The sequence below is a fragment of the Nannospalax galili genome, unplaced genomic scaffold (genome assembly GCF_000622305.1).
Source record: "Nannospalax galili isolate Female #2095 unplaced genomic scaffold, S.galili_v1.0 scaffold89, whole genome shotgun sequence".
NCBI classification, from domain to species: Eukaryota; Metazoa; Chordata; class Mammalia; order Rodentia; family Spalacidae; genus Nannospalax; species Nannospalax galili.
Window position 1 is genome coordinate 1,056,565 of NW_008359211.1, and position 10,756 is coordinate 1,067,320.

The 10,756-nt window shown below is 56.2% G+C and overlaps 2 protein-coding genes across 2 annotated transcripts in view; one reads left to right on the plus strand and one right to left on the minus strand.

Annotated features, from left to right (window-relative positions):
* Positions 1-6: 6 nt before the first annotated feature.
* On the plus strand, positions 7-5,080 carry Ndufv1 (NADH:ubiquinone oxidoreductase core subunit V1; the record flags this gene model as incomplete). Its single annotated transcript, XM_008822907.3, has 10 exons — positions 7-42; positions 1,507-1,589; positions 1,662-1,832; positions 2,690-2,873; positions 3,118-3,307; positions 3,713-3,925; positions 4,098-4,264; positions 4,469-4,550; positions 4,681-4,826; positions 4,929-5,080. Coding segments are annotated over 10 exons (1,359 nt in total), but the record flags the coding sequence as incomplete, so codon positions are not given.
* Positions 5,081-5,540: 460 nt separating this feature from the next.
* The window catches only part of LOC103725608 (double C2-like domain-containing protein gamma), a 17,869-nt gene continuing 12,653 nt past the window's right edge, over positions 5,541-10,756 (minus strand). Inside the window, 11 exon segments of the mRNA XM_029558561.1 lie at positions 5,541-5,671; positions 5,743-5,839; positions 5,952-6,033; positions 6,131-6,288; positions 7,717-7,770; positions 7,908-8,041; positions 8,119-8,225; positions 8,393-8,469; positions 8,542-8,621; positions 8,775-8,796; positions 8,798-9,172. Coding sequence (XP_029414421.1) covers positions 5,541-5,671; positions 5,743-5,839; positions 5,952-6,033; positions 6,131-6,288; positions 7,717-7,770; positions 7,908-8,041; positions 8,119-8,225; positions 8,393-8,469; positions 8,542-8,621; positions 8,775-8,796; positions 8,798-9,172 — 1,317 coding nt within the window.

Here is a 10,756-nt window from a genome sequence, read left to right on the forward strand (position 1 = left end):
TCGCTCCCCGCGCGGGTATCTGTGCGTTTCAGCGGCGGCACGGTGAGGCCCTGCTGGCCTTAGGCCTGGGGTGTCCGCTCGCCGAGTGTCGGGGTGCGCGCGGCCTCGGAGCTACCGGCCCCTCTGTAGAACCCTCCCCTTCTCCCCGGGAATGTCCACGGGGGATGTTGCAACCGAGGCTTATGTCCCCCCATCCAGCTTCTTTAGTTTAACAGCCTCTCGTCCTAGCTGTTTTGCAGGTTGTGAAGCATCTTTGTCATTCTGCCTTGCCGCCTTGCAGGGTCAAGCCCTCCATTTTGCTAATGCAGAAAACATCTTTGGAGAGCGATGTGTATCCTTTGAATCCCACCCGCTAATAGCAGGAAGCACATTTGTTTATTTCTTTTTAGTTTTATTTTTTATTTTCTGGTCTTTTTGAGACAGGGTCTCCCTGTAGCCCCAGCTGTCCTGGAACTCATTATGTAGACCAGGCTGGCCTTGAACTTACAGAGATCCGCCTGCCTCTGCCTCCCAAGTGCTGGGATTAAAGGCGTGCGCTACCACGCCGGCAGTTTTTTCATTTTTATTTATTTTGTGTGGGCGTGTGTTGGCCGGAGTGTGTGTAAGCACACCCGTTAGGGCAATGCCTGTAGAGGTCAGAAGAGGGCGTCGGATTCCCTGGAACTGGAGTTACAGACGATTGTTAGCGACATGGGTGCTGGGAATCGAACCTGGTCCTCTGCGAGAGCAGTCGGTGCTCTTAACCGCTGAGCCATCTCTCCAGCCCTTGAGAATCACATTTGTGTTTTTTGTTTAGTGAGATGGGTTCACTTTGTAGCCCAGGCTATCTTTGAATTGGTGATATCCTCCTGTCTTAGTCTCCCGGGTGCTCCTGGGACTACAGGCACACACCATCACACCTGGGGTGCGGGGGAGAAGGGCATTTATGGAGATCAGTGTGGAATAGCTGTGTGCTATTCCAGTCTACACCTCTCCACTTTATCCCAGGGGGATCCCACCTCTCTTTTGTGTCCCGACCCCAGTAAACACATACTTCATCTTTAGAAGAGTTAGTGAAATAAAGCCCTGCCAAGTTTTGATCTGGTGGCAGAACCAAATAGACAATGTAATGCCACCATGCCTGGCTTGGGAAAGCAGTATTGGTGCCATGGTTCAAGTGTGACTTTGGCCATGCACAGACATGTGGGCTCCTCAGGGACCATCTGCTGCTTTTGGATGTGTGACCTTCCGTGAGTTCCTTTCGCTCTGAGCCTCAGTTTCCTTCTCAGTGAAATGGAAGACATCACTGCTATCTCGGGATTGTTACGAGGATGGTTTGGGATCTGGGGCATGAAATGTTTAGCCCAGTACCTGCTAAATGGGAAGCTCTGAAATAAGTTGTGAGGCCTCTGCCCTGTCTCTGGCCCAGCCCCTCCTATGTAGCAAGGCCCAAGAATCTATAGCTTCTGCCACAACTCCTCACAGCCCTAGGGCTCTGCTGCACCACCTGACCCTCTGTCTCCCCAGACAGCACCCAAGAAAACCTCATTTGGCTCACTAAAGGATGAAGACCGGATCTTCACCAACCTCTACGGCCGCCATGACTGGAGGTGAGATAGGGCCCTTAGCTTGCCGGTTCCCTTAGTAGGGCCCTGCCTCACATCCCTCTCCACTCACCCCAGGCTGAAAGGGGCCCAGAGTCGAGGTGACTGGTACAAGACAAAGGAGATCCTGCTGAAGGGGCCTGACTGGATCCTGGGTGAGATGAAGACGTCAGGCTTGCGGGGCCGTGGGGGTGCTGGCTTCCCCACTGGTCTCAAGTGGAGCTTCATGAATAAGCCCTCGGATGGCAGGTGTGTGGTGGTAGTCCAAGATATGATTGCAGGAGAGACCACGGACAAGGCTGGGGGTGGCTGAAACCCTGGGCCTTGGGGCTAACTCCATAGAAGCTGTAGTGTGAGTGCGCCAGGAAACTTGCCAGGCCATAAGTGGATGCACAGGAGTTTTCCCTCGGCTAGAAAGGTGGCTCTGTGGTTAAGAACACTTGGTGCTCTTGCAGAGGACCCAAGTTAGTTCCCAGCACCCATAAGGTGGCTTATACGTCTTCTGGCCTCTGCAGGCACCAGGCATGCATATGGTGTACATAGGTGCATTCAAGCGAGCATTAACATCCATAAAATTAAACCTTTTTTTTTTTTGTCTTTTTGAGACAGGGTCTCCCTGTAGCCTCACCTGTCCTGGAACTCACTATGTAGACCAGGCTGGCCTTGAACTCACAGAGATCTGCCTGCCTCTGCCTTCCAAGTGCTGGGCTTAAAGGCATGCGCCACCATGTCCAGCAAAAAAAAAAAAAAAAAAAATCTTAAGAGAGTTCTCTTTGGAGTTCCTCAGCGGAGACTCAGGATGTTACAGTCAATACAAGATTTTGATTTTCAAGCAGTCCTAATTATTCAAACTCCAACTTTGCCTTTTTTTGAACAGGAGAGATGTTGGGATTGAGATGTTGGTATTGTGGTCGTACCTGTCCAAAGGTAGACTAGGTAGTGAGTTCCCTCTCATTGGTGGTGAGCAAGCAGAGCCCTGGGGGATGTAGGAAGGGCAGAGAGGATCAGCTGTCTTTGAGGTCTCCCTGGGTGGAAGAGGAATGGTATATGGGTGAGGGCTGGGTCCTGGTGGGTCTGTAACCTGACTGACACACAGGCCCCCATAGGCCCAAGTATCTGGTGGTGAACGCTGACGAGGGGGAGCCTGGCACATGTAAGGACCGCGAGATCATGCGCCATGATCCTCACAAGCTGGTGGAGGGCTGCCTGGTGGGAGGCCGGGCCATGGGTGCCCGAGCTGCCTATATCTATATCCGCGGGGAATTCTACAACGAGGCTTCCAATCTGCAGGTGGGCACACAGAGCATCTGCTGATGGTGCGCTCATACCTTGCATGCTCCCTTCCCCAGCATGGCCATTCCTAGATCAGTCTCTGGGGTCCAGCTGGGAGGGTGGTTTCCACTCCTGCATACATCAAGAACTGGCTCTGGCCCTGGAGTAAGCTTAGGAAGCCTTCCAAGATTCCGTGGCCTGCGGAATTGGAAGCTGACTTGTAGGGTGCGGTGGGCTGGGAAAGTCACACCTTGTCCCACAGGTAGCCATCCGAGAGGCCTATGAAGCAGGTCTGATTGGCAAGAATGCCTGTGGCTCTGGCTATGATTTTGATGTGTTCGTGGTGCGTGGGGCTGGGGCCTACATCTGTGGAGAGGAAACAGCACTCATTGAGTCCATTGAGGGCAAGCAGGGCAAGCCACGTCTGAAGCCGCCCTTCCCTGCAGATGTGGGTAAGGCCCTGCCTCTCCTGGCCCTCGCCTTGGCTCTGTCCTGGATCTGACCAGGTGCCCTCTGGCTGGGTTTCACAGTATTTCTCAGTGCCTTTTGGGAGGAAAGGAAGACTGAGAGAAGAGGGTGGTAACAGCACAGGCTCCCCCAGTGCCGCCTGCAGTCCCTCAGCCTGCCTCAGCTGACATCAGACACCCAGCCCCTCCAGGCAGTGTGCTCTTCTTTCACAACACCTGCTCAGGGAGGTGTGAACAGGAGCTAGGGCTTCCCTGGAGTCTGGGTCCAGTGTGGGTCAAGGAGACAAGAGTAGGAGCTGCCTGCCACAGGAGCAAGACACAGAATACCCCTCTGCCAGGAAACACACCCCTTCTCCCTGGCAGCCACCAGTCCCTTCTGTTTCCTTGAAGGAGTGTTTGGATGCCCCACAACCGTGGCCAATGTGGAGACAGTGGCTGTGTCCCCCACCATCTGCCGCCGAGGGGGCACCTGGTTTGCTAGCTTCGGTCGAGAACGCAACTCAGGTACCAAACTGTTCAACATCTCTGGCCATGTCAACTACCCCTGCACTGTGGAGGAGGAGATGTCTGTGCCACTGAAGGAGCTGATTGAGAGACATGCAGGTGAGGCCAGGGGTCAGCAGAGCAGGGGAGAGCAGGGTGACTTGAGAGGGTGGGTGGGAGGGCCTCAGGAACTGGGCTGGGTCTGGGGGCTAATAGTGGTCCTGACTTAAGTCTGGGCAGGTGGGCCAGCCTCAGCCATGACAGTCTTTTTGGGGACCGACTTGGGTCCCAGGTGGTGTCACAGGTGGCTGGGACAACCTCCTTGCTGTGATCCCTGGCGGCTCATCCACGCCATTGATCCCCAAGTCTGTGTGTGAGACAGTGCTGATGGACTTTGACGCACTGGTGCAGGCGCAGACAGGCCTGGGCACAGCCGCAGTGATCGTCATGGACCGCTCGGTAAGGGGTTCTCATGACCCCCCCCCATCCTCATGCCAGCCTGGGCCTCTGACCAGCTCCCATTTCCTATAGCCTGAGATCACTGTGCAGTGAGAGAGTCTGGGCGGGGCAGGGACCCAGGGAGGGAAGAGGCCACAAACACTGGCACCCCGGTCAGGTGTTGCTGGGAGGCTGAGGTACCCGCTCACTGCCCCTGTCTCCTAGACGGACATTGTGAAAGCCATCGCCCGTCTCATTGAGTTCTATAAGCACGAGAGCTGTGGCCAGTGCACCCCATGCCGCGAGGGTGAGCTTCCTGGATAGGTTGGGGTTTAGTTGCTGGGCTGCTCTTAACTTCTACCCCCATGAGGCTTGCACCCCTTGAATGCTGCCCCTGGTGGGAGACCCTTAGGCCCCTCTTGCTGCTCTGGCTGCAGGTGTGGACTGGATGAACAAGGTGATGGCCCGCTTTGTGAAGGGGGACGCCCGGCCTGCAGAGATCGACTCCCTATGGGAGATCAGCAAGCAGATTGAGGGCCACACCATCTGCGCTCTGGGTGACGGGGCCGCCTGGCCCGTGCAGGTACTCACTGCCCTGCTGTGTGACACGAAGATGGGTGATACAGCCCAGAGCCTTGGGAATTTTTGGACCCTGTTTCACACAGTGCCGCCTTCTCCTTCCCAGGGTCTGATCCGACACTTCCGACCAGAGCTGGAGGATCGGATGCAGCGGTTTGCCCAGCAGCACCGGGCTGGGCAGGCGGCCTCCTGAGCCCTGCATCCTGGCCCACTGCTTCTCTTGGAGAAGCTGGACAATAAAGCCACTTTCCAAACAGCCGCCTGTGGCTTTGTGCTTCGTCTGCCCCCACTGCCCCCTCCTCATGGAGGCCTTTTCTTTTATCATTGTGGGAAGCAGGATCGGGTGGGGTAGTGAGGACTAGGCCTGGCCCAGTGTTTTTTTCTGCTGCTAAGGAATCAAGCCCAGGACTCTGGGCATGCTGCCACTGAGAGACATCCCCAGCCCTTGAGCCTGGCCCAGTGCTGGCCTCCAGTGGGTGGGAGATAGTGGAATAGGGACCTGTCTGCCCTGTGACATAAAGGTATGGAGCAGGTTGGCGTGGCCAGAGAAGGGACAGGTTGACAGAAGCAGATGTTTATTTTGCCTTGTGATTTGGGGCGGGATGACTGCAAAGTGGAGGCAGGAATGGGTGCAGCAGATGGGGCAACCTGGGGCCCATTCCAGATTAGCCAACATCTTGGCTGCTGGGATAGGGCCGCCAGCAGGGGCCTACACCGCCTAGTTGCTCAGCTGGGGAGGCACACCGTACAGCGGGTGCCACAGCTCCAGTCTGCAGTCACTGCAGCCCAGGCACTCGCGCCAGTAGTACAGGTGCTCCCTGCTGGCCCTGCCACTCAGCTGCACCCCACCTGCCTGGGAGATGGGTCAGTAGCTAGCAGAGGCCCTAAGGTTCCCCCTCACACCTTGTGTTCCTGTTCACCAATGAAGTCATCAGCTGTGCCCAGGTCATAGTCCCACAGGGACACCAGCAGTGCCTTCTGGGCCAGCTCCTCCCGACGGCCTGCATAGAAGAATTCCTGCAGGGAAAGGCAAGCAAGAGGCAGATCCTTACAGCTCGGGAACAGCTCAGGCCCAGGTTTTGTTAAATCAGGACCAGGTTTGACTGCAACCTGCCCAGCCCAGACCCACCTCATTGAACTCTGGGTTCAGGGTCTTCCTTCGAACACTGGTCTTCTATTTGGACTTCTTCCCAGAGCTTGGATGCAGGAAACTGGAGGGGGAGATGGGCCAACGGTTAGGGGTAACCTTGGAGAGCCAAGGATCCTCTCCCTCTCTCTCCTTCCTCATCAGCCACCATTTCTACTCACGGGTGGACAAAGGGATCTGAGTAGGCGTTGGCGTCCACGGGGGCCAGGTGGGCACAGCGCAGCACACCCACCAGCAGACCACCTCGCTGGGAGCTGTAGCACAGGGACAGCAGGATGCGCCCACGCTCCTCCCCTGCCACCCCTACCTCCACTTCATCCTGAAGGGCAAGCTGTGGTCAGACTCCGTGCAGCCTGAACCCCCATCTGCAGGGTCCAGGACCCACAGGAGAGCACAAATGGCTGCAACAGAGCGAGACTTGTCAGTTTCCCCAAACGTGCCCAGACCCTGGAAGAGACCTCATAATAACCTACTCTCCAGGGCCCGGGAAGGGGAGGGGCTTGCTGCTCAGCATGTCTTTGTCATGGAGAGGAAAGGATCATGCATGGTCTCTTGAGTATCTTCAAGTGTCATGCTAGGGGATGCTTAAGTGGTCTTCAGCAAATGTCGCCACCACCCTGCAGGGGCAGCCTACCCCACAGAAGTACTTCCAGGAAGCTGTTCTCCCCTCAGAGACGGGTCTCTTCAACTCTAAAACCCACCTGCGTGCCTCTGCCTGGCTGACCAGGCTGTCAATGTCCTTTGCCACACTTTTGGACCATGGGGCCCGCCAGCTGGGAGGATGGCCGGGAAAAGTGAGCCGCCTCTGCTGCCACTGGAGTAGAAGTGACTTCAGAGATCTAAACTACCTGATCGCTGGCAGTTGTCAGCACCACAGGAGTGCTCCTCCAGCAGCCTCCCTGAACCAGGGTGCTACTGTGCGTAGCTGGGATCAAAATACCCAGAAAAGTTGTATCGAAAGTTACAACTGGGTATTCCGTGATGTGGACACCCTCAGTGGAGCCCACAGGCCTGGGCTCAACTAATCCAAAGCTGCAGCAGGTTGTCACTCCCGTAGGGTGGAGCATGCAGCAGAGGGGCAGGTGGAGGGCTGATCCCCAGCCTCGGGTGCCCTTCCCTTCTCAGCTCGCAGTTGGTCCCAGGTGGAACTGAGGAGGTGCTGAAGTCAGCACCTTTACGGCCTCCCGACAGACCTAGTGGAGCCCACAGGCCTGGGCTCAACTAATCCAAAGCTGCAGCAGGTTGTCACTCCCGTAGGGTGGAGCATGCAGCAGAGGGGCAGGTGGAGGGCTGATCCCCAGCCTCGGGTGCCCTTCCCTTCTCAGCTCGCAGTTGGTCCCAGGTGGAACTGAGGAGGTGCTGAAGTCAGCACCTTTACGGCCTCCCGACAGACCTAGTGGTGTCCTCTACACTAACCCCGGGGCAAGCAGCCTGAAAGCCTGTCCTTTCTCCCATCTGGCCACAAATAACCACCTTTCAGCCTCTGCCTCTACATCACCAGGTCTACCCACAGAATCTCCAAGGGTCCCAGGGTCCCCACCTCCAAGCTGCCCTGGCAAGGGAGTCAGCCTTGCCCTGCCCAGCCACTGGGGTCCTGGCAGTTTCCAAGGGCTTCAAGGGTTCATAGAGTTTACAAGAGAGAGAGCCTCAAATTCCTTCAAGACCCCAGGACCAGAGCCCATGTTCAGCTCACCTACATCCCTCCAACCTGTCCCCATCCCTGCTCAGTCAAGCTGTCCTTACCCACCTCCTCATATAGAGACATGCCACAGGCTGTATCCAGGCTCTTGGGCCTCTTGGTCTGAAAAAGAAGAGCACCTGGGCACCTCAGTGGATGTTTTCCAGGTCCATTGCCCTCATCACAAGACTCCTGGCCCTGCAGTCCTGTCATCATCCCGCCCCCCCCTCCCCGGCCCCGGGAGCTCCACGACCACTCACCAGCCTCTGCTTCTCCAGACAGACATCAAAGCTCCTGGCTCGGTTGGGTACCAGTTTCCTCAGGGGCACCGGCAGCTCCCCCAAGGAGGGTGCCCGACGCCGGCGCCGTAGTTGTGAGTCCTCACATACACATCATGGTCACCCAGGTCAGACCTGGTCATAAGGGCCCCATCCCCTAGCGCTGCCCCCTGGTGGCCTGAGCTGGGTCCTCTCCCTAAGGTCTTTCATCCAGCATCCTGGCGAGTGAAGCCATGACAGGTGTGGGTCTCCTCCCAGACAGGTCCCCTTGTTCCATGAACAGTTTGAGTCCGAAGCTGGCTAGCCCGGGGACCAGGTAGGTGGGTCAGATATCCACCCTGGCCCCCCTACCTTGCCTCCTTAATTCCAGCAACTGAGATTCAGCCTTTGGGGTAGGAGTGAAGCAAGGCCACTGGGCACTTGCTGGTCCTGCCATCTAAGGGTACAATAGGAACCTGGGTTTTGACCTCACCTTGCTGGCCCCTGGCAGCAAGTTGGCTTTGACATAGGTGTCCAGAGAGCCTGAGGCTGGTGGCTTGAGGCCCTGGGAACAGACAAGGGATTTAAGGAGCCCTGTGGCTTTGTCCCTTCTCAGGAACTCTGCCTCCATTCTCACCTTAGCACGATGGGCTGTGCAATGCAGGGCACTGTTGTCCGCATCAAAGACAAGTGTGAACTCCAGGGTGCCCAGGGCAGCTAAAGTGGCAGGTGGCAGGCAGAATCAGCACCTTCCTCTACCCACCTGTCCCCCATGGCACAGTGCCCCTTGCCTGGCCCCTCTGCCATCAGTGCTAGGGACACCCCAGACCCCGTTCTGGGGGGCGTCCTCGCATCCCCTCCACTACTCACTGCTATTGTCTGAGTCTCCCTCTTGGCTCTCGGTCAGGCTGCAGCTGGGGTGCAGAGCGGATGACAGGGGCCAGTGCAGCGCTCAAGTCTGGAGCGTGCAACTCTGGCCCGAAGAATGGATAGAAATGTGGAAAGTAGTCGGAAATAAGGTGGATGGGCCGGATGGGGCCAGGGCTCACGTCAATAGCCACGTGTCCCTGCGTGCTCACCGCTGCCGTGCAGGGGCTGGCCTGGTGTCTGCCATGAGGGCTCCGACATGGGGACAAGGGCTCAGAGAAATCCTTGTTGATGGGACCCAGGCACACACCTGGCCAACAAGGTAGGACAAAGAGACATCTCCAAGGCTGCCCAGGGGTCCTAGAGCAGATTGAGGGGTCATGAGGCTTAAAAGGGCAGGGCTGGGAGCCTCAAGCAGGAGTCCTTCCCCTGTTCTTACCTCTGAGAGCCTCACACAGCTTTGCTGCCACCAGTGCTGGCTGTGCCTTAGGATGACAGAGTCCAAGACTGAAGTGACCCATTTGAACAAGTGTGTGACCAACACCTCCCAAGGGCCCTTCTGTAGTGTTGGGGTGGATGGGTGGATGGATGGATGATGGGTGGATGGGTGATGGATGGGTGGATGATGGGTGGATGGATGGATGATGGATGATGGGTGGATGATGGGTGGGTGGATGGATGTTGGATGGATGGATGATGGGTGGATGATGGATGATGGGTGGATGATGGGTGGGTGGATGGATGATGGGTGGATGGGTGATGGATGGATGAGTGGATGGGTGGATGGATGGATGATGGGTGGGTGGATGATGGATGATGGGTGGATGATGGATGATGGGTGGATGATGGATGGATGGGTGAGTGAATGGGTGGATGGATGGATGGATGGATGATGGGTGGATGGATGATGGATGGATGGATGATGGATGGATGGATGATGGATGGATGGATGGGTGGGTGGATGGATGAATGGATGGGTGGATGATGGATGGATGGATGATGGGTGGATGGATGATGGATGGATGGATGGATGATGGGTGGATGGGTGGATGATGGATGGATGAGTGAATGGGTGGATGGATGGATGATGGATGGATGGATGGATAGATGGGTGGATGGGTGGATGATGGATGGATGGATGGGTGGATGATGGGTGGATGGGTGGATGGATGGATGATGGGTGGATGGGTGGATGATGGGTGGATGGATGGGTGGATGATGGGTGGATGGGTGGATGGATGGATGGATGGATGGGTGGATGATGGGTGGATGGATGGATGATGGGTGGATGGGTGATGGATGAATGGATGGATGGGTGGATAACTGAATGGGTGGATGGATAGATGAGTGGATGGGTAGATGAATGGGTGGATATATAGATAGATGGGTAGAAGGGTGGACACATGGATAGATGGGTAAATAGATGGGTGGATTGATGGGTGGATGAATGGGTGGATGGATACATAGCTAAAAAGATGGATTGATAGGTGGCTAGACAGATGATCGATTATAGATGGATGCTAGTTGAATAGATGATAGCTAGATGATTAATAGATGATTGGTAGATGGTAGATGATTGACAGATAGATGGTAGATTAGACAGCCTGAAGACTCGCACACAGCACAGGGAGCTGAGATGGGGCACCCAGCCCGCCTGCCTTTCTTCTGCAGACTCTGAATGTTCCGTGTCCCCCAGCGCACAGTTCCTCTTTGCTGATGTGATGACGGGGCAGCTTGGTGGCCTTATATTGCTAAAACAGAGTAACTGTTATTAACTGGTAGCTGAACCTCCTCATGCCCACGCTGGGAGCTCAGCAGACAGGTCCCACTGCCAGGAAGTCCTCTGCAGCTGCTGCCCTGCAGGGTCCAGGCTGACCAGGGCTGAGGTCAGAGCCACTCATGTAGGACCTGAAGCTGAGGCCGCCCTGGGCCATTCTGAGAGATGGGGATGAGGAGTAGGCACGTGGCTGTCCTGGTGGCCTGAC